Source organism: Mustelus asterias, chromosome 19 (genome assembly GCF_964213995.1).
Source record: "Mustelus asterias chromosome 19, sMusAst1.hap1.1, whole genome shotgun sequence".
NCBI classification, from domain to species: domain Eukaryota; kingdom Metazoa; phylum Chordata; class Chondrichthyes; order Carcharhiniformes; family Triakidae; genus Mustelus; species Mustelus asterias.
Genome location: NC_135819.1, coordinates 4,714,645 through 4,736,864, shown reverse-complemented (window position 1 = coordinate 4,736,864; position 22,220 = coordinate 4,714,645). Strand labels below are relative to the sequence as shown.

At 50.9% G+C, this 22,220-nt stretch overlaps 1 protein-coding gene across 6 annotated transcripts in view; it reads left to right on the top strand.

Annotated features, from left to right (window-relative positions):
* xab2 (XPA binding protein 2) overlaps positions 1–22,220 on the top strand; it is an 80,203-nt gene that overhangs the window by 51,904 nt on the left and 6,079 nt on the right. Inside the window, exons 15-21 of one of the 6 annotated variants that reach the window (XR_013500130.1) lie at positions 992–1,114; positions 2,541–2,712; positions 7,182–7,308; positions 9,934–10,046; positions 15,571–15,819; positions 15,909–16,106; positions 20,648–21,127. Coding sequence is in view for 1 of the 6 variants with exons in the window: in XM_078234914.1 (XP_078091040.1) it covers positions 992–1,114; positions 2,541–2,712; positions 7,182–7,308; positions 9,934–10,046; positions 15,571–15,632 (597 nt within the window). In the remaining 5 variants the exon portion in view is untranslated. Of the gene's footprint in view, positions 1–991; positions 1,115–2,540; positions 2,713–7,181; positions 7,309–9,933; positions 10,047–15,570; positions 21,818–22,220 lie in introns of those variants that run through there. The other 5 variants (XR_013500127.1, XR_013500131.1, XR_013500128.1 and 2 more) reach the window with 5 other exon arrangements.

The following is a 22,220-nucleotide window of genomic DNA, read 5'->3' as shown; positions in this document are numbered from 1 at the left end:
AATTGTTGTGTGTGCTGTCCCACTAGCCAAAATCACCAGCTTTTGAAATGCTTTTCAAGATAATACACGAGGGATGATGTAGAGATTTACCATGACCAGCCTGGGATAGGTGTCAGGGCGGGGCGGGGCGTAGCGGTGTCGGGGCCTGGCGGTGTCGGGGCCTGGCGGTGTCGGGGCCTGGCGGTGTCGGGGCCTGGCGGTGTCGGGGCCTGGCGGTGTCGGGGCCTGGCGGTGTCGGGGCCTGGCGGTGTCGGGGCCTGGCGGTGTCGGGGCCTGGCGGTGTCGGGGCCTGGCGGTGTCGGGGCCTGGCGGTGTCGGGGCCTGGCGGTGTCGGGGCCTGGCGGTGTCGGGGCCTGGCGGTGTCGGGGCCTGGCGGTGTCGGGGCCTGGCGGTGTCGGGGCCTGGCGGTGTCGGGGCCTGGCGGTGTCGGGGCCTGGCGGTGTCGGGGCCTGGCGGTGTCGGGGCCTGGCGGTGTCGGGGCCTGGCGGTGTCGGGGCCTGGCGGTGTCGGGGCCTGGCGGTGTCGGGGCCTGGCGGTGTCGGGGCCTGGCGGTGTCGGGGCCTGGCGGTGTCGGGGCCTGGCGGTGTCGGGGCCTGGCGGTGTCGGGGCCTGGCGGTGTCGGGGCCTGGCGGTGTCGGGGCCTGGCGGTGTCGGGGCCTGGCGGTGTCGGGGCCTGGCGGTGTCGGGGCCTGGCGGTGTCGGGGCCTGGCGGTGTCGGGGCCTGGCGGTGTCGGGGCCTGGCGGTGTCGGGGCCTGGCGGTGACGGGGCCTGGCGGTGACGGGGCGGGGCCTGGCGGTGACGGGGCGTAGCGGGGGCGCTGCGGTGACTGGGCGGGGCGCCGCGCGTTATTAACTAGATGTGACGTGGGAGAGAGTTCAGAACGCACTATTCCCTGGGCATTTCTGAGGAGGTTTTCCACTGTGGTCTCGGTGAAGTGATGACCCTGGCATTGTCGATGTATTTGTACGATAACTCTATTTTTAATGACAGGTGCTGCCAGATGAGCATGCTCGGGACATGTGCCTGCGATTCTCTGACATGGAATGCAAGCTGGGTGAAATCGATCGGGCCCGATCCATTTACTCTTACTGTTCCCAGCTGTGTGATCCCAGGGTAAGTGTACTTACTGTTGCTCCCAGGGTAGGTACTCTTATTGTTCCCAGGGTAGTTAGAGTCGTAGAGGTTTACAGCATGGAAACAGGCCTTTCGGCCCAACTTGGTCATGCCGCCCTTTTTTTTTAAAACCTCTAAGCTAATCCCAAAGTTACTCTTATTGCTCCCAGGGTCGGTACTCTTATTGCTCCCAGCTATGTGATCCCAGGGTAGGTCCAAAGAAGTAAAGTTTGAGCGGATTGTCTGTGCTAAAATGCCCCTTCGCGGCCAAGCTGTGTAAATTACATGGATTAGCCATTGAAAATGTGTGAGCTTACTGCAATAAGGTCATGGTGAGGGCCTGGGTAAAATACTCTGTCAGAGAGTCGGTGCAGGCTCGATGGGCCGAATGGCCTCTTCTGCTCTTGCTGCCTCCCCCTCTGCCCCAGTTTGTACCATAGCTAAGCTCAGCAGACTGAATATAGAACGTAGATCTTATTATCTTCCCGGTCTAATTGGTTCCATATGGGGTGTTGCCTTTAGCTGCAGAGTCCAGGGGGAGTTAGTGTCAGTGTCCCTGCCTCTGGTTTCTGGGTTCGAGTCCCAGCCCAGGTCTTGATGGCCAATGAAGCTACCTTCATAACAAGGCTGCAAATCCTTTCAATGTCCCTGTGGCAGGCAGTAAGAGCGGGAGAGACTCCTGGTCAGCCATGCTTGGTGCAGAGTGGTGCGCCTCGGGCTATAAGCCGCTGGCGACAGACTAGCGACCCATTCCAGGACAAAGCAAGCTGAGGAAACTGCCACGATCATGTTCGCACACCCACACACTCCCAGCTTTCTCCTATCCTGGTCTCAAGGAATCCAATCCTCCTGGGAAATATTCCAGAGGCACCGTTCTGGTAAAGTTTACCTGCCTTTGTGGATGGGGCTGGTGGAGACTCTCAGACCTTGGATTACGAACACATGATCCAGCACAGAAATTGGGAGCAGCAACCTTGAAAAGACTATTTTCCATTTGTAACTCGGGTATTGAGTTTCTGTGTGGAGTTTGCACGTTTTCCCCGTGTCTGCGTGGGTTTCCTCCGGGTGCTCCAGTTTCCTCCCACAGTCCAAAGATGTGTGGGCTAGGTGAATCAGACATGCTAAATTGCTCCTTAGTATCAGGGGTTTAGCAGGGTAAATATGTGAGGTTAAGGGGATGGGGCCTGGGTGGGATTGTGGTCGGTGCAGACTTGATGGGCCGAATGGCCTCCTCCTGCACTGTAGGGATTCTGTGATTCGAGTTTAAGTTGGGGAGGGGGTGGGTGCGGGGGCCAAGTGATTGATTTTTATCAATAGATCGATTTAGTTTATATTTTCCAGTTTTTTAAAGGTGGGGATGGTTCAATACATCAGGCAGCTTTCCGGTTTGAACGCATTTCCTGTCTAACCCTGACTTTGCTTTCAGATAACACCATCGTTCTGGCAGACCTGGAAGGAGTTTGAGATCCGGCATGGTAACGAGGACACCATTCGCGAGATGTTGCGGATTAAGCGTAGCGTGCAGGCCACGTACAACACCCAGGTCAACTTTATGTCCTCGCAAATGTTGAAGGCCTCCACTAACGCAACAGGCACAGGTAAGCAGACCAGCAACTGTCTGTAGAGTGGCTAAACGATTAAACTACTGGAAACAAGGTGATGGTTGTCACTGATCAGTACACAGGAGAGCTACAAATGACACACTCTTTACTTCATCCAGCCCGGTTTGAACCCTTCCGTATCTGCTTCCGCTTACCATATGCCTTATCCACTTTTTTCTTATTATTCACTTTACGGGATGGGCCAGCACAGTGGTTAGCACTGCTGCCTCACAGCGCCAGGGACCCGAGTTCGATTCCCAGCTTGGATCACTGTCTGTGTGGAGTTTGCACGTTCTCCCCATGTCCGCGTGGGTTTCCTCCGGGTGCTCTGGTTTCCTCCCACAGTCCGAAAGACGTGCTGGTTGGGGTGCATTGGCCACGATAAATTCTCCCTCGGTGTCCCCGAACAGGCGCCGGAGAGTGGCGACTAGGAGATTTTCACAGTAACTTCATCGCAGCGTTAATGTAAGCCTACTTGTGACATTAATAAACTTGAAAGAGATTTCCTTCCCTAAAGGACATTAATGAACCAGATGGACTTTACCAGATACAACAATCGACATGGTTTCATGGTCATCAGTAGATTTTTAATTCCCGATTTTAAAAAAAAATTGAATTCAAATTTCACCATTTGCCATGGTGGGATTCGAACCCTGGGTCTCTGAATTGCTAGTCCAGCGGCAATACCACCACCTGCCCGAGGCTGATATTTTCAGCTCCACTGCTTCTTAATTAGCGAGTCTGTTCCACGTGTTGCCACTTACTGAGATCAGTCTGGAAATTTCCTTTACCTGCCCTTGGCTTGCTTCTGCTAATAATTTTCCAGATTTACCATTGCGCATGATTTACAATCTTTAAACGCATCCAGATTCCACCTGCAGAAAGATAAAAAGGCCCATCTTTCTTCACATTTTTAAAAAATTCATTCAGGGGATGTGGGCGTCACTGGCTGGGCCAGCATTTTTTTTATTCCCCATCCTCAATTGCCCATCTCAGATGGCAGTTAGGAGTCAACCACATTGCTGTGGCTCTGGAGTCACATGTGGGCCAGACCGGGTAAGGACGGCAGATTTCCTTCCCTAAAGGACATTAGTGAACCAGATGAGATTTTCCAACAGTGGTTTCATGGTCATCAGTGGATTCTTAATTCCAGATTTTGATTGAATTCAAATTTCACCATCTGCCGTGATGGGATTTGAATCCGGGTCCCTAGGGTGTTACCCTGGGTCTCTGGATTGCCAGTCCAGTGACAATACCACTAGGCCAGCGGCACCAGACTGAGGAAACCGAGTTGCTTTTTAAACTGTGTTTCTTCTTAAAGGTACTTGAGGACAGTTGGATGTTAACCACATTGCTATAAGCCTAGATTCACACCTTGACTAAGCCTGGGCAAAGAATTCATTCCTTAAAGGGCATAAGTGAACCAGATGGGTATTTACAGCTTTCCAGTAATTCCAGCGTCACCATTATCAATTATAGATTTTTAATTCGAGATTAATTAGCTGCGTCCATGTTTCCCAGCTCCTGTGGTGAGATTTGAATTCATGTCACGGGACCATCCATCTCGGCATTTGGATTACTAGCCCAGTAAGGTAACAACCGTGTCCTGTCCAAGTGCTTCAAGGGGCTGGATTTACAGGCCCTACCCACTGGCAACATCTTCCGGTCCTGCCGCTCTCCCCCTGCGGCAGGTTCTCCAGTGGTGGGACGGGCGAGTATACAAAACGGCATAGGCATAGAAGAAAGGAGCAGGAGGAGGCCATTTGGCCCTTTGAGACTGCTCTGGATACACCACAATCATGGCTGATTGTCCGACTCAATAGTCTGATCCTGCTTTTTCCCCATAACCTTTGATCCCGTTCGCCCCAAGTGCTATATCCAGCCGCCTCTTGAATACATTCAATGTTTTGGCATCAACTACTTCCTGTGGTAATGAATTCCACAGGCTCACCACTCTTTGGGTGAAGAAATGTTTCCTCACCTCCGTCCTAAATGGTCTACCCCGAGTCCTCAGACTGTCACCCCCTGGTTCTGGACTCCCCCACCATCAGGAATATCCTCCCTGCATCTACCCTGTCTAGTCCTGTTAGAATTTATAAGTCTCTATGAGATTCTCCCCTCGCCCCATTCATCTGAACTCCAGCGAAAACAAAAGGTCTCATCAGGAGCCAATGGCAACCCACCTCAGCTGCCGACAAACATGCAGCGAAGCGGGCGGCATATCACAACCACAGTGCTTTGCATGTCGCAGAGCTGCCCTGTAACGTGTAAGAAGGCAACACTGCCTTCTTATTGCGACGCATTCTCTCTCACCGCGCACAGCAAACTCCCTAATCTCCCTCCCTCCAATGTTCCCCTAAAATGTCGGCCTCTAACCACTGCTTCTCGAGGTTCTCCATCGCTCCTCTTTCAACTCCTCAGGGGCAAAACCATGATCAGACGGGGGTGGGACCAGCCCATTGCGGTGGGGGTGTGCTGACGCCTGCAATCACGGTTTCTCCAAGCTAGGGTAGAGGAAAGGATCAGGGTAGCCAATGAGGTTAAACCGAGGCTTTACCTGGTGCAATTTTTCAATAGTAAGAAGTCTCACAACACCAGGTTAAAGTCCAACAGGTTTATTTGGTAGCAAAAGCCACTAGCTTTCGGAACGGGCCATTCCTTCGTCAGGTGGGTGGGAGTTCTGATCACAAACAGGGCACAAAGACACAAACTCATATTTTTCAAATTTTCAAAGCTACCGTGGCCTTTTGGCGAAGGTGAAGTGTCAGATCAAGCCCAGGAGGGGGCGCAATGCCTCATCCTGTCAGCTTGGACCTTGTTTGATCGAGCCCAAGATGGGATGCAATGTCTTGTCTCGCCAACTTAGACCTGGTTTGTCCCTCGTGGGGACCATGACTGTTAAAGTTCAAAGTTTATTTATTAGTAAGGTTACTGTGAAAATCCCCTAGTCGCCACACTCCGGCGCCTGTTCGGGTACATTGAGGGAGTAATTTGCACGGCCAATGCACCCTAACCAGCACGTCTTTCGGACTGTGGGAGGAAACCGGAGGAAACCCGTGCAGACTCCACACAGACAGTGACCCAAGCCGGGAATCGAACCCGGGTCCCTGGCGCTGTGAGGCAGCAGTGCTAACCCACTGTGCCACCGTGTTTTGAATTGGTCTTTTTGATTAGAATTAAAGTACCAAAAGATACCAAAACAAAAAGGAGCCTCTTGCACTGCGAGTCTTGACCTTTCACTTAGATTGCTCAGTGACTGCAACCATAGCCAGTCCAGCTCTTCCCATGTGGAGTCTTGTGAGGCGGTGTCGATCAAAGGGGAAGCTGTGCAGCACATCTGGCCAGAGGTTCGCCAGAAGTATTAATGAGCCCGGTGTTTTATTTGCAAAGCTGTGATTCATTAACGAGAGTCTCTGGATCAAATAATAAGTCTTGATATACTTCCTGGCAGTGTTCCCTGCCCTCTGTCCTGAATTGCTGGAATAAAATAGCTTCTTGTAATTTTTTTTTGGTAAATATTATTCGTAGTAGTGCTATTTTTGGCAGTGGGTATTTGATTTGATTTATTATTGTCACGTGTATTGGGATACAGTGAAAAGTATTGTTTCTTGCGCGGTATACAGACAAAGCATACCGTTCATATAGAAGGAATGGAGAGGGTGCAGAATGTAGTGTTAGTCATAATTAGGGTGTAGAGAAAGATCAAGTTAATGTGAGGTAGGTCCATTCAAAAGTCTGATGGCAGCAGGGAAAAAGCTGTTCTTTAGTCGATTGGTACGTGACCTCAGACTTTTGTATCTTTTTCCCGATGGAAAAAGTTTATTAGTCACAAGTAAGGCTTACATTAACACTGCAATGAAGTTACTGTGAAATTCCCCTAGTCGTCACAGTCCAGCACCTATTCAGGTCAATGCACCTAACCAGCATGTCTTTCACACTGTGGGAGCACCCGGAGGAAACCCACGCAGACATGGGGGAGAACGTGCAAACTCCACACAGACAGTGACCCAAGCTGGGAATCGAATCCATGTCTCTGGCGCTGTGAAGCAACAGTGCTAACCACTGAAGAAGGTGGAAGAGAGAATGTCTGGGGTGCGTGGGGTCCTTAATTATGCTAACTACTTTGTTGAGACAGTGGGAAGTGTAGACAGAGTCATTGGATGGGAGGCTGGTTTGCATGATGGATTGGGCTACATTCACGACCTTTTGTAGTTTCTTGCGGTCTTGGACAGAGCAGGAGCCATACCAAGCTGTGTAGACGGAGTCAATGGATGGGAGGGGAGGAGAATCTTAAAGGAATAATAACCCTTTAAATGGGAATTTGCAATCCAAATGAGTTGCCTACTCAAGATACCCGACTGTTACCAGGGCAGGTGTGATGGGGGATTAAAAATCCAAAATCGTTTAACGGTTGTGTGTGAAGTTTTCAGTGAGCTCAGCTTTTTCCCCTTGCTTCTATTACTCAGTGTCCGATCTCGCACCCGGGCAAAGTGGAATGGATGACATGAAGCTACTGGAACAGAAAGCCCAACAGCTGGCAGAAGAAGCGGAGAGAGAAAAACCCAAGCCCAAAGATAAAATCCTCTTTGTCAGGTAATGCTGTGCCTCGGGCAGAGTGAGAAGCCAATCAAGGCACCTTTTTACTAACGTTGCCATCTTCCAGTTCAGCTGGGTGTCCTGGAATCTAGCTGCCTTTAATCGTGATAGGGCGGCACGGTGGCGCAGTGGTTAGCACTGCTGCTTCACAGCTCCAGGGAACTGGGTTCGATTCCCGGCTTGGGTCACCGTGGAGTTTGCACGTTCTCCTTGTGTCTGCGTGGGTTTCCTCCGGGTTCCTCCCACAGTCCAAAGATGTGCGGGTTAGGTTGATTGGCCATGCTAAAAATTGCCCTTAGTGTCCTGAGATGCGTAGGTTAGAGGGATTAGTGGGTGGATATGGGGGTAGGGCCTGGGTGGGATTGTGGTCTGTGCAGACTCGATGGGCCGAATGGCCTCTTTCTGTGCTGTAGTGTTTCTATATATGGGCGTCGCTGGCTAGGCCAGCATTCATTGCCCATCCAAATCCATTGAATCATCATAGAATCCCTACAGTGTCAAAGGAGGCCAATTGGCCCATCGAGCCTGCACCGACAACAATCCCACCCAGGTCCTATTCCCCGTAACCCCACGTATTTACCCTGCTCGTCCCCCTGATGCTGAGGGGTAATTTACTATGACTAATCCACCTAACCCACACATCTTTGGACACTAAGGGGCAATTTAGCATGGCCAATCCACCCAACCTGGGCATCCTTGAACACTAAGGGACAATTCAGCATGGCCAATCCACTTAACCTGCACATTGGACACTAAGGGGCAATTTAGCATGGCCAATCCACCCAACCTGTACATCTTTGGACACTAAGGGGCAATTTAGCATGGCCAATCCACCCAACCTGTACATCTTTGGACACTAAGGGGCAATTTAGCATGGCCAATCCACCCAACCTGTACATCTTTGGACACTAAGGGGCAATTTAGCATGGCCAATCCACCTAACCTGGGCATCTTTGGACACTAAGGTGCAATTTAACGTGGCCAATCAGCCTAACCAGCACGTCTTTCGGACTGTGGGAGGAAACCGGAGCACCCGGAGGAAATCCACGCAGACACCGGGAGAATGTGCAAACTCCACACAGACAGTGACCCAAGGCTGGAATTGAACTCAGGTTCCTGGCGCTGTGAGGCCGTAGTGCTCGCCACTGTGCCACCGTGCTGCCCCCAAACCCTTGAGAAGGTGGTGGTAAGCTGCCTTCTTGAACCACTGGTGTAGGTGCTGTTAGGGAGGGAGTACCGGGATGTTGACCCCACGATGGCGAAGGAACGGCCGATATATTTCCCAATCAGGATGGTGAGTGGCTGGGAACTTCCAAGTAGTGATGTTCCCATGTGTGGACTGCCCTTCTCCTTCTAGATGGTGGCGGTCATGGGTTTGGGAGGTGCTGCCTCAGGAGTTCCTGCGGTGCATCCTGTAGATGGTGTACACAGCTGCCAGTGTGCGTTGTTGGTGGAGGGAGTTAATGTTTGTGGATAGGGTGCCAATCCTCTTGCTCGAGTAGGATAAGCAGTCATGGACCCATCCTTTCCTCTATCTGTACCCTGATTAACCCAACTTGGAGTCTTTGTGGCCTCCTTGAACCTTCAATCCTTTCTCTCCAAGCCCGTTTGATTCTGCGTAAACGGCTGATTTGAGCTCAGTCCTTATTTCCAGCTGTAAGTGGCAATAAACAGGTTTGCTATAGGGGAATATATTGCCATTGGATGGAATGGAATAGCTGCAGGACACAGTACACTCTTCACAAAACAAGTGTCCCATTAAATTCTCTTATGAGGTGTCATCTGGGGCTGAGAACCACAGTTTGAGTCCGAGTTTGAAACTACAGGGCTACCACAGCACTTCAGAAATAACTTAGTGAAGCCTTTTAACTAAAAGGCACGGTGGCACAGTAATTAGCACTGCTGCCTCACAGTGCCAGGGACCCAACTTGGATGATTGTCTGTGTGGAGTCTGCACATTCTCCCCGTGTCTGCGTCCAGTTTCCTCCCACATTCCAAAGATGCGCGGGTTAGGTGGATTGGCCATGCTAAATTGCCCCTTAGTGACAGGGGGACTAGCTAGGGTAAATGCATGGGCTTATCGGGTAGGGCCTGGGTGGGATTGTGGTTGGTGCAGACTCGATGGGCCGAATGGCCTCCTCCTGCCCTGGAGGATTCTATGATACAGACAAAGCATACCGTTCATAAAAAAGGAACGAGAGAGTGCAGAATGTAGTGTTACAGTCATAGCTAGGGTGTAGAGAAAGGTCAACTTAATGCAAGGTAAGTCCATTCAAAAGTCTGATGGCAGCAGTAGGGAAGAAGCTGTTCTCGAGTCGGTTGGTACGTGACCTCAGACTTTTGTATCTTTTTCCCAAGGGAAGAAGGTGGAAGAGAGAATGTCCGGGGTGCGTGGGGTCATTGATTATGCTGGCTGCTTTTCCGAGGCAGCGGGAAGTGTAGACAGAGTCGATGGATCAATAGGATCCCGACAGTGCGAAAGGAGGCCATTCGGCCCATTAATTATTTGTTTCCTCTTTGCTGCGGAAAATCTGTTCCTGGTTCTTTAGTGTGGTAATGTGCATAAACCATAAACTGCTCGTGCATTTTCCTCCTGTCCTGAATTGCACCCTCTTGTTGCAGGAGCGATGCGTCTCGCAGCGAGCTTGCTGAGCTTACCAAGCAGGCAAATCCAGATGAGATTGATATCGATGATGATGATGAGGAGGAGGAGGAGGATGGCGATGAACCAGATGGTAAGCGTGTCTGCCTGTGTGCGTGTGTGTCTGCCTGCCTGTGTGTGTGTGTGTGTCTGCCTGTGTGTGTCTGCCTGCCTGTGTGTGTGTGTCTGCCTGCCTGTGTGTGTGTGTCTGCCTGCCTGTGTGTGTGTGTCTGCCTGCCTGTGTGTGTGTGTCTGCCTGCCTGTGTGTGTGTGTCTGCCTGCCTGTGTGTGTCTGCCTGCCTGTGTGTGTGTGTCTGCCTGTGTGTGTGTGTCTGCCTGTGTGTGTGTGTCTGCCTGTGTGTGTGTGTCTGCCTGTGTGTGTGTGTCTGCCTGTGTGTGTGTGTCTGCCTGTGTGTGTGTGTCTGCCTGTGTGTGTGTGTCTGCCTGTGTGTGTGTGTCTGCCTGTGTGTGTGTGTCTGCCTGTGTGTGTGTGTCTGCCTGTGTGTGTGTGTCTGCCTGTGTGTGTGTGTCTGCCTGTGTGTGTGTGTCTGCCTGTGTGTGTGTGTCTGCCTGTGTGTGTGTGTCTGCCTGTGTGTGTGTGTGTCTGCCTGTGTGTGTGTGTGTCTGCCTGTGTGTGTGTGTGTCTGCCTGTGTGTGTGTGTGTCTGCCTGTGTGTGTGTGTGTCTGCCTGTGTGTGTGTGTGTCTGCCTGTGTGTGTGTGTGTCTGCCTGTGTGTGTGTGTCTGCCTGTGTGTGTGTGTGTGTCTGCCTGTGTGTGTGTGTGTGTCTGCCTGTGTGTGTGTGTGTCTGCCTGTGTGTGTGTGTGTCTGCCTGTGTGTGTGTGTGTCTGCCTGTGTGTGTGTGTGTGTCTGCCTGTGTGTGTGTGTCTGCCTGTGTGTGTGTGTGTCTGCCTGTGTGTGTGTGTCTGCCTGTGTGTGTGTGTCTGCCTGTGTGTGTGTGTCTGCCTGTGTGTGTGTGTGTCTGCCTGTGTGTGTGTGTGTCTGCCTGTGTGTGTGTGTGTCTGCCTGTGTGTGTGTGTGTGTGTGTCTGCCTGTGTGTGTGTGTGTGTGTGTCTGCCTGTGTGTGTGTGTGTCTGCCTGTGTGTGTGTGTCTGCCTGTGTGTGTGTGTGTCTGCCTGTGTGTGTGTGTGTCTGCCTGTGTGTGTGTGTGTCTGCCTGTGTGTGTGTGTGTCTGCCTGTGTGTGTGTGTGTCTGCCTGTGTGTGTGTGTGTCTGCCTGTGTGTGTGTGTGTCTGCCTGTGTGTGTGTGTGTCTGCCTGTGTGTGTGTGTGTGTGTGTGTCTGCCTGTGTGTGTGTCTGCCTGTGTGTGTGTGTGTCTGCCTGTGTGTGTGTGTGTCTGCCTGTGTGTGTGTGTCTGCCTGTGTGTGTGTGTGTCTGCCTGTGTGTGTGTGTGTGTCTGCCTGTGTGTGTGTGTGTCTGCCTGTGTGTGTGTGTGTCTGCCTGTGTGTGTGTGTGTCTGCCTGTGTGTGTGTGTGTCTGCCTGTGTGTGTGTGTGTCTGCCTGTGTGTGTGTGTGTCTGCCTGTGTGTGTGTGTGTCTGCCTGTGTGTGTGTGTGTCTGCCTGTGTGTGTGTGTGTCTGCCTGTGTGTGTGTGTGTCTGCCTGTGTGTGTGTGTGTGTGTGTCTGCCTGTGTGTGTGTGTGTCTGCCTGTGTGTGTGTGTGTGTCTGCCTGTGTGTGTGTGTCTGCCTGTGTGTGTGTGTCTGCCTGTGTGTGTGTCTGCGTGTGTGTGTGTCTGCGTGTGTGCGTGTGTGTGTGTCTGCCTGTGTGCGTGTGTGTGTGTCTGCCTGTGTGCATGTGTGTGTCTGTCTGCCTGTGTGCGTGTGTGTGTGTCTGCCTGTGTGTGTGTGTGTGTGTCTGCCTGTGTGTGTGTGTGTGTCTGCCTGTGTGTCTGCCTGTGTGTGTGTGTGTGTGTGTGTCTGCCTGTGTGTGTGTGTGTGTCTGCCTGTGTGTGTGTGAGTGTGTCTGCCTGTGTGTGTGTCTGCCTGTGTGTGTGTGTCTGCCTGTGTGTGTGTGTGTGTGTCTGCCTGTGTGTGTGTGTGTGTGTCTGCCTGTGTGTGTGTGTGTGTGTCTGCCTGTGTGTGTGTGTGTGTGTCTGCCTGTGTGTGTGTGTGTGTCTGCCTGTGTGTGTGTGTGTCTGCCTGTGTGTGTGTGTCTGCCTGTGTGTGTGTGTCTGCCTGTGTGTGTGTGTCTGCCTGTGTGTGTGTGTCTGCCTGTGTGTGTGTGTCTGCCTGTGTGTGTCTGCCTGTGTGTGTGTGTGTGTGTGTCTGCCTGTGTGTGTGTGTGTGTGTGTCTGCCTGTGTGTGTGTGTGTGTCTGCCTGTGTGTGTGTGTGTGTCTGCCTGTGTGTGTGTGTGTCTGCCTGTGTGTGTGTGTCTGCCTGTGTGTGTGTGTCTGCCTGTGTGTGTGTGTCTGCCTGTGTGTGTGTGTCTGCCTGTGTGTGTGTGTCTGCCTGTGTGTGTGTGTCTGCCTGTGTGTGTGTGTGTGTCTGCCTGTGTGTGTGTGTGTGTCTGCCTGTGTGTGTGTGTGTGTCTGCCTGTGTGTGTGTGTGTGTCTGCCTGTGTGTGTGTGTGTGTCTGCCTGTGTGTGTGTGTGTGTCTGCCTGTGTGTGTGTGTGTGTCTGCCTGTGTGTGTGTGTGTGTCTGCCTGTGTGTGTGTGTGTGTCTGCCTGTGTGTGTGTGTGTGTCTGCCTGTGTGTGTGTGTGTCTGCCTGTGTGTGTGTGTGTCTGCCTGTGTGTGTGTGTGTCTGCCTGTGTGTGTGTGTGTCTGCCTGTGTGTGTGTGTGTCTGCCTGTGTGTGTGTGTGTGTCTGCCTGTGTGTGTGTGTGTCTGCCTGTGTGTGTGTGTGTCTGCCTGTGTGTGTGTGTGTGTGTGTCTGCCTGTGTGTGTGTCTGCCTGTGTGTGTGTCTGCCTGTGTGTGTGTCTGCCTGTGTGTGTGTCTGCCTGTGTGTGTGTCTGCCTGTGTGTGTGTCTGCCTGTGTGTGTGTCTGCCTGTGTGCGTGTGTGTGTGTGTGTCTGCCTGTGTGTGTGTGTCTGCCTGTGTGTGTGTGTGTCTGCCTGTGTGTGCGTGTGTCTGCCTGTGTGTGCGTGTGTCTGCCTGTGTGTGTGTGTGTGTGTCTGCCTGTGTGTCTGCCTGTGTGTGTGTCTGCCTGTGTGTGTGTCTGCCTGTGTGTGTGTCTGCCTGTGTGCGTGTGTGTGTGTCTGCCTGTGTGTGTGTGTGTGTGTGTGTGTCTGCCTGTGTGTCTGCCTGTGTGTGTGTGTGTGTCTGCCTGTGTGTGTGTGTCTGCCTGTGTGTGTGTGTCTGCCTGTGTGTGTGTGTGTGTGTCTGCCTGTGTGTGTGTGTGTGTGTGTGTGTGTCTGCCTGCGTGTGTGTGTGTGTCTGCCTGTGTGTCTGCCTGTGTGTGTGTGTCTCTGCCTATGTGTGTGTGTGTGTGTCTGCCTGTGTGTGTGTGTGTGTGTGTGTCTGCCTGTGTGTGTGTGTGTGTGTGTCTGCCTGTGTGTGTGTGTGTGTGTGTCTGCCTGTGTGTGTGTGTGTGTGTGTCTGCCTGTGTGTGTGTGTGTGTGTGTCTGCCTGTGTGTGTGTGTGTCTGCCTGTGTGTGTGTGTGTGTCTGCCTGTGTGTGTGTGTGTCTGCCTGTGTGTGTGTGTGTGTGTCTGCCTGTGTGTGTGTGTGTGTCTGCCTGTGTGTGTGTGTGTGTCTGCCTGTGTGTGTGTCTGCCTGTGTGTGTGTCTGCCTGTGTGTGTGTCTGCCTGTGTGTGTGTCTGCCTGTGTGTGTGTCTGCCTGTGTGTGTGTCTGCCTGTGTGTGTGTCTGCCTGTGTGTGTGTCTGCCTGTGTGTGTGTCTGCCTGTGTGTGCGTCTGCCTGTGTGCGTCTGCCTGTGTGTCTGCCTGTGTGTGTGTGTGTGTGTCTGCCTGTGTGTCTGCCTGTGTGTGTGTGTGTGTGTCTGCCTGTGTGTGTGTGTGTGTCTGCCTGTGTGTGTGTCTGCCTGTGTGTGTGTCTGCCTGTGTGTGTGTCTGCCTGTGTGCGTCTGCCTGTGTGTGTGTGTGTGTCTGCCTGCGTGTGTGTGTGTGTGTCTGCCTGTGTGTGTGTGTGTGTCTGCCTGTGTGTGTGTGTGTGTGTGTGTGTGTCTGCGTGCGTGTGTGTGTGTGTCTGCCCGTGCGTGTGTGTGTGCCAGGATGAATGGGGATTAATCACCAGAGCGTGCAGGTGGAATGAAGATGCGTCTCCACTTTCCACTTGAAACCTCTAATGAACAAAAGAACAAACAAAGAACAGTACAGCACAGGAACAGGCCCTTTGGCCCTCCAAGCCTGGGCCGATCATGTTGTCCTATCTCACCTGTATCCCTCTATTCCCCGTCTGTTCATGTGTCTATCCAGATAAGTCTTAAATGTCACTAACGTATCTGCCTCAACCACCTCACTTGGCAGCGCATTCCAGGCCCCCACCACCCTCTGTGTAAAAAGAACTTCCCCGCACATCTCCTCTGAACCTTTCCCCCCTTACCTTGAACTTATGCCCCCTTGTAATTGTCATTTCTGCCCTGAGGAAAAAGCTTCTGATTGTTCACCCTATCCATACCCCTCATAATTGTATCAACTCTGAAACCGTTTTTACTTCCACCCCTTTGCAATGACCTCACTCCCTTCAAAAGCGACCTCAAAGTCTCTTAGCTTCCCTAACTCTTATCCTCAGAGCCTCTCCTTCGCTCTGAAGTGCTTTGTTCCCAAATATTAAAAGCATTGCGTTACTGCAGCTAAATCTTGATGTGTTTTCTTAGCTGGAGCAGTGGTCGTGGTTTTTGAACTATCTGGTCTACACCATTATATTCCTGTCCATAAGCATGTGCAGACACCATGGAAAAATAAACCCTCCATCCTTGTTCTTCAAGCATAATATATATAATTTTTGTGACGTTATACTGAGACATATTGAATCATAGAATCGCTGCAGTGCAGAAGGAGGCCATTCGGCCCATCGAGCCTGCACAGGCAACAATCCCACCTATCCCCATAACCCCACGTATTTATCCCGCTAATGCCCCTAACACTGAGGGGCAATTTAGCACGGCCAATCCACCGAACCCGCACATCTTGGGAGTGTGAGAGGAAACCCACGCAGACACGGGGAGAACGTGCAGACTTCGCACAGGCAGCCACCCAAGGCCGGAATCGAACCCGGGTCCCTGGCGCTGCGAGGCAGCAGCGCTAACCGCTGTGCCGCCGTGCCACAAATGAAGCGGCAAGTTTCCTGCTTTGATTGTCAGTCTCTGCTGCATCACCGAGGTGGCAAAAAGGCCATTTAGTTGGCATTGGTGTCCAGTGATCCAACTGGGAACACATGGTTGGATTGTAATGCCCGTGTAACTGCCATGCTGAATGCCCAGTGATACCCCCTGTGCGTATTGTCACACAGAATGTTGCCGGTGCCACTCGGGGAATCATACAGGCCCTCCTGCACCAACTCTCCAAAAGAGCATTAGGCAGTTAAGAGCTCAATAGTGTTGAAATCTGGGTGAAAATGATTTAAAATAGCATGAAAATAATTTTAACCAGCCTTTTTGCTAAGTTACCTAACTTTTTTTTCAAAACTTCTCTACTTTCAGAGGTGCCACTTGAACAGAAAATGGTTCCCTCGGCCGTGTTTGGAGGTCTGAAGGATGACTGAATGCAGAGTAATTACTCCCCATCGTCCATCGACTTTGATAATGGGAGCTGCTGTTGGAATGCAGGTAGCCTGTGCGTGCTGTTTAAAGCACACCTTAACTGGCGAAAAACTGGACTGGGCCGAGAGATTTATTGCTTCCACTTCTATTTTGTATTCCAATTCTTTCCCCCTGCATTCGCAGCCAGAGGTACAGCTGTTCTCTTCTGTTACACCGTATGTATATAAATGTCTGGCTAGAGCTAGGATTTAAAGCTCATTCCTATTGCGTTAATAAAGGAGAATTCTACAAAATGCACTGCTGTGCAGGCGAACCCACCAGTCAAATAAGATGAAAGCAAAAATACTGCAGATGCTGGAATCTGAAACACAAACAGAAAATGCTGGAAAAGATCTGGCAGCATCTGTGGGGAGAGAATAGAGCCAACGTTTCGAGTCTCGATGACCCTTCGTCAAAGCTCAACCCACCAGTTTGGGGTGGGTAAGTTGCAATTTCTATACTGAGTATGTGAGGGAAACAGTCGGCCGTTTTATTAACTTAGTGATTCCTCCTCCGTCTTTCAAGTCTAGTGTCACAAGTAGGCTTGCATTATCCCTGCACTGAAGTTACTGTGGAAATCCCCCAGTCGCCACACTCTGGCGCCTGTTCGGGTACACTGAGGGAGAATTTAGCATGGCCAGTGAACCCTTACCAGCACGTCTTCTGGACTGTGGGAGGAAACTGGAGCACCTGGAGGAAACCCACACAGACAACATGCAGACTTCGCACAGGCAGTGACCCAAGCAGGGAATCAAACCCAGGCCCCTGTCGCTGTGAGGCAGCAGTGTTAACCACCGTGCCGCCCACTGTACTCAAGACCAGTATTATTCATTCCCTCCCAAACATTGACACACTCACAAGGGTTCGCCACCCCAAAGCTTCCCTCGGACAGTCCGTGACGCAAAGAGAAGCAATTTAGCATAGCTAATCTACCTAACCTGCACATCTTGGAACACTAAGCGTCAATTTAGCACGGCCAATCCACCTAACCGGTTTCCTCACACAGTCCCAAGATGTAGTGTCGGGGATATTAGCAAGGTAAATGTGTGGGATTACGGGAATAGGGTCTGGGTGGGATTGTGGTCGGTACAGACTCGATGGGCCAAATGGCCTCTTCTGTACTGTAGGGATTCTATCATTCTACCCTGCATATCTTTGGACACTAAGAGGCAATTTAGCATGGCCAATCCACCTAACCTGTACATCCTTGGACAAATAGCAAGTTCCCACAAACAACAGCGTGATAACGGCAGGATAGTCTGATTTAATAAGTTTCAAAATTCTTCATTTGCTGCTTTTGTACCCCCCCAGTGCTGGTGACATCTGCACACTGACTGTGACCAGCCCAGTATGTTTGAGGATGCTGAGGAAACTCTCCTGAGCTGTAGCTCAGTGGGCAACACGCTTAACCAATCTCCACTGAGTCATTCCCCCTTAGATACTTGAGCATAACGTCCAGGCCAAAGCCACTGAGGGAGTGTGCTGGAGCTGTGGTTCAGAATAAGCCATTAAGCCAAGGCCCAGTCTGCCTTCTCGAGTGAATGTAAAAGGTCCCATGGCATAATTCACACAGGAATGGTAGTATTCACCCTGCAGTCCTGCCTTGTGCCTATCCCACAAAAACATTCACTAACTCATGATCTAGTTATGGGCGGCACGGTAGCACAGTAGTTAGCACTGCTGCCTCACAGCGCCAGAGACCCGGGTTCAATCCGGCCTCGGGTCACTGTCTGTGTGGAGTTTGCACATTCTTCCCCGTGTCTGCGTGGGTTTCCTCCGGGTGTTCCGGTTTCCTCCCACACTCCAAAGATGTGCGGGTTAGGTGGATTGACCATTCTAAATTGGCCCTACAGTCAGGGGGATTGGTAGGGTGAATATGTGGGGTTACGGGGATAGGGCCTGGGTGGGATTGTGGTCGGTGCAGACTCGATCGGTCAAATGGCTTCCTTCTGCACTGTAGTGATTCTAGTCCTTATCACATATTTGCTTGTGGGGCCTTACTGTCTACACACAGGCTGCAGTGTTTACTACTGTACAATGTTCACACTTCCAAGTATCCTTCATTAGCACTTAAGGCCAACCTTTGTGAAGGTTGCTATATAAAGGCAGGAATTGTTTAACATGCAAGTTCCAGGCTGTTCTGTTTGAACAAAAGTGTAGGAGTGTAACGCTATTGGGTTGCCCCCTAGTCTAGCCAATGGAGAACGTGAGGAGTGAAAGCAGACACCGGTTTTTCACTGCTATCCCCTTGACAGTTCAACCATTAGATTTTAGAGTCCGTGCATTTTGCAGGCACAGTGAAATTTGCACACTTGTAGGCCCTCAGCTCACTGCAATATCAGCTAGCCTCATTAATCTGTAAATACCTTATATTTGGTGCCAAGGCTTAAATGTAGCACTCAGCATTTATAAGCAGAAAGAACCACTCGCTCATTATCTTGTACTTAGAATCCCTACAGTGCAGAAAGTGGCCTTTCGGCCCATCGAGTCTGCACCGACCACAGTCCCACCAAGGCCCTGTTCCCGTAACCCTGCACACTTACCCTGCCAATCCCCTTTACACTAGGGTCAATTTAGCATAACCAATCAACTTAACCTGCACAGCTTTGGACTGTGGGGAGGAAACCAGAGCAAACCCACACAGATACGGGGAGAACGTACAAATTCCACACAGTCACCCGAGGCTGGAATTGAACCCGGGTCCCTGGCACTGTGAGGCAGCAGTGCTAACCACCACACCACTGTGCCACCCTGTCCATTTGGCTGTCCAAGGTATGGTTGATACCGATATTTCCTTCCTCTCTTTGTAGACTTGCATCCATTCACTGTTTTATTTCAGCCATTTACCCAGAGTCACAGAATCATAGAATCGTTACAGTGCTGAAGGAGGCCATTTGACCCATTGAATCTGCACCGACCACAATCCCACACAGGCCCTATCCCCGTAACCCCACATATTTACCCCGCTAATCCCTCTAACCTACGCATCCGGGGACACTAAGGGGCAGTTTAGCATAGCTAATGCACCTAACCCGCGCATCTTTGGGTCAGTATCTCTTAGTGCATCTCTGAGATGCGTGTACATACAATCATCTTGATCATGGAATCTGAGATTCCTCCCTCGCCCCAAAAATCCAGTCGAGGCTAGATCAATTGAAACATTCAAAATGGGGAGGTGTTTCTTCCAGATAAAGACACTGAGGTATCGCAGAGCAGAGACAGTGAATTGGAGTCGAATTACAAAGCAGCCACGATTTCAGTGAGGGGCAGAACAGGCATGGGAGGGCAGAATGGTGGTCTCCTGTTCCGATGCCTGTGATGAGTGAAGGGCAGGGGTGATCGAATGACAAAAGGTACATTGATCGCTATTTCCTAAGTGTTCCCCTGATCTAGTTGGCCCACCTCATTTTCAGGAACTAGGTCCAACTGCACATCCTTTCTTGTTGGCCTGGACACATAGAAAATTTCCCTTTAACACAGTCTAGGAATGTTTGCCTCTCTCCATCCTCTACACGACCACTGTCCCAGTCTCAGGTAATTAAAGTCCCCTGTTATAACTAACTATAATGTTTGCACTTCTCTATAATTTCCCTGCAGATTGGTTCCTCTACATCCTTCCCATTAGTTGGCAGTCTATAATATCCCTCCTTAGCTGTGGCCAAATTGATTCTGTTTTCGAACCCTCTGGGACATCCCTCTTTCCTCAGCACTGCAATGTTCTCCTTGGCCAATACCGCCACCCTCCTCCTTTCCCATCTTTTCTGAACACCTTGTACCCAGAAATATTTAACACTCAGTCCTGCCGTTCCCTGAACCAGGTCTCCATTTTTGCCTTATCATATTTCCACATGGCAATCTGCGCACGTCACTCCCCAATCTTATTTACTATAGAATCCCTACAGCGCAGGAGGAGGCCATTCAGCCCATCGAGTCTGCACCGACAACAATCCCACCCCAGGCCCTATCGCCACAACCCCACACATTTACCCCACTAATCCCTCTCACCGACACATCCCTGGACAGTAAGGGGCAACTTAGAATAGCCAATCAACTTAACCTGCATATCTTTGGACTGTGGAAGGAAACCCACGCAGACATGGGGGGGAATGTGCAAACTCCACACAGAGAGTGACCCAAGCCAGGAATCAAAGCCCTGTCCCTGGAACTATGAGGCAGCATAGGTACCATACTCCGTGTATTCACATACATGCACAATAACCCTGATTTAGACATCATTACTTTCTCCCTTACTCCGACTTCACCTATTGACTCTCTATTCCCTATACTCATGTCTCTCCTGGTATTTTGTGCATCCTGGTATTCCTCTCAAATATTCTCTCATGGTTTCCACACCATGGTGGCACAGTGGTTAGCACTGCTGCCTCACAGTGCCAGGGACCCGTGTTCGATTAGAGGCTTGGTTTACTGTGTGTATGGAGTCTGCATGCTCTCCCCGCGTCTGCATGGGTTCTCTCCGGGTGCTCCGATTTCCTCCCACAGTCCAAAAATGTGCGGGTTAGGTGGATTGGCTATGCTAAATTTCCTCTTAGTGTCAGGAGACGAGCTAGGGTAAACGCATGGGGTTATGGGGATAGGGCCTGAGTGGGATTGTGGTCGGTGCAGGCTCGATGGACTGAATGGCCTCCTTCTGCACTAGGGTTTCTATAATTCATTCTGTTCTACCCCTGCCAAATTGGTATAAAGCCCTCCGAACGGCATGGGCAAAACACCCCGCGGGGAGCACTGTCTAGGTGCAACCTGTCCAGCTTGTACAGGTGCCACCTTCCTCAAAGCCATTGTCAGTATCCCTGGAATCTAAAGGCCTCCCTCCTAAACCATCTTTTCAGCCACACATTCATCTGTCTTATCCTCCAATTTCTGTACTCGCTTGCACATGGCACTGGGAGTAATCCAGAAATGACTCCTTTGAGGCCCTGCTTCCTAATCTTCTAACTTGCTCCCCAAATTCTGACTGCAGGACCATATCCTCTCTGCCCTCCTGAAGTCATTTCTTGGTATGGCTCCTGCTCTGCCCAAGACTGCAAGAAACTACAAAGGGTCGTGAATGTAGCCCAATCCATCACTCAAACCAGCCTCCCATCCATTGACTCCGTCTACACTTCCCGCTGCCTCGGAAAAGCAGCCAGCATCATTAAGGACCTCACGCGTGCCGGACATTCTCTCTTCCACCACCTTCCGTTGGGAAAAAGATACAAAAGTCTGAGGTCACATACCAACCGACTCAAGAACAGCTTCTTCCCTGCTGCTGTCAGACTTTTGAATGGATCTACCTCACATTAAGTTGATCTTTCTCTACACCTGAGCTATGACTGTATTCTGCAGTCTCTCCTTTCCTTCTCTATGTACGGTATGCTTTGTCTGTATCGCGTGCAAGAAACAATACTTTTCACTGTGTGACAATAATAAATCAAATCAAATCATTGCTTGATTTGAACCAAGGTGAACCATGACCTCTGGCTGTTTGCCCTCCAGCAGAAGAATGTCTTGCTGCCACTTCGTGCCCGGGTCAAGATGTCACCAGGGAGGCAACATACCATACTGGAGTCACCTCTACGACCATGTTCCCCTAACTGATGAATCCCCCATCACTGTTCCTCCTCATTTCTTCTTCCTTCCCTTCCATGCAGCTGAGTCAATATTGGTGCTGGAACCTTGGCTCTGACTGCAGTCTCTGAGGAAGCAGTACCTTCACCAGCTGCCAAAACAGGAAACCGATTTTGGAACGGGGCTCCTGCACTCATAGAATCTCCAAAGACCCATCGAGTCCGCACCGACGACAATCCCACCCAGGGACAAACACATCACGGAATTGTTACGGTGCAGGAGGCCATTCGGCCCATTGTGTCTGCACCAGCTCTCCAAATGACTTAGTACCATTCCTCTGCCCTTAACCCCTGCACATTATTTGAATAGAAACAAACAATCATCTAATGCCCTCAATTGAACCTGCCTCCACCACACTTCCAGGCAGCGCAGCCCAGACCCCAACAGCTTGCAGGGTGAAAAAGGTCTTTTTCTCACATCGCCTTCATTTGCAAATCACTTTAAACCAGTGCCCTCTCGTGCTTGATATTTCTACGAGCATTTATGGTGGAAACAATTTCTCCACGTGAAATTAAATTGCTAAATTAGATTTCTGTAGCTTTGAATCACTGCCACTGTGTGTGTGTTCCCAACATGGATTATTTAAATAATTCAGTTGTATTCACACAGTGACGGCACAGGAAAACTAGGTTCACTGGTTGGTATAAAACTGCTGTTAGGGACTGTGTTAAAGTTGCTGTAAATTAGAAATGCGGACTAGAATCATACACAGTGCAGAAGAGGCCCTTCGGCCCATCGAGTCTGCACCGACATGCGACACACCTGAACTACCTAATCCAATAGTGTCACAAGTACATTAACACTGCAAAGAAGTTACTGTGAAAATCCCCCTGGTCACCACACTCCTGTTCGGGTACACGGAGGGAGAATTTAGCACGGCCAACACACCTAACCAGCACGTCTTTCGGATTGTGGGAGGAAACCCA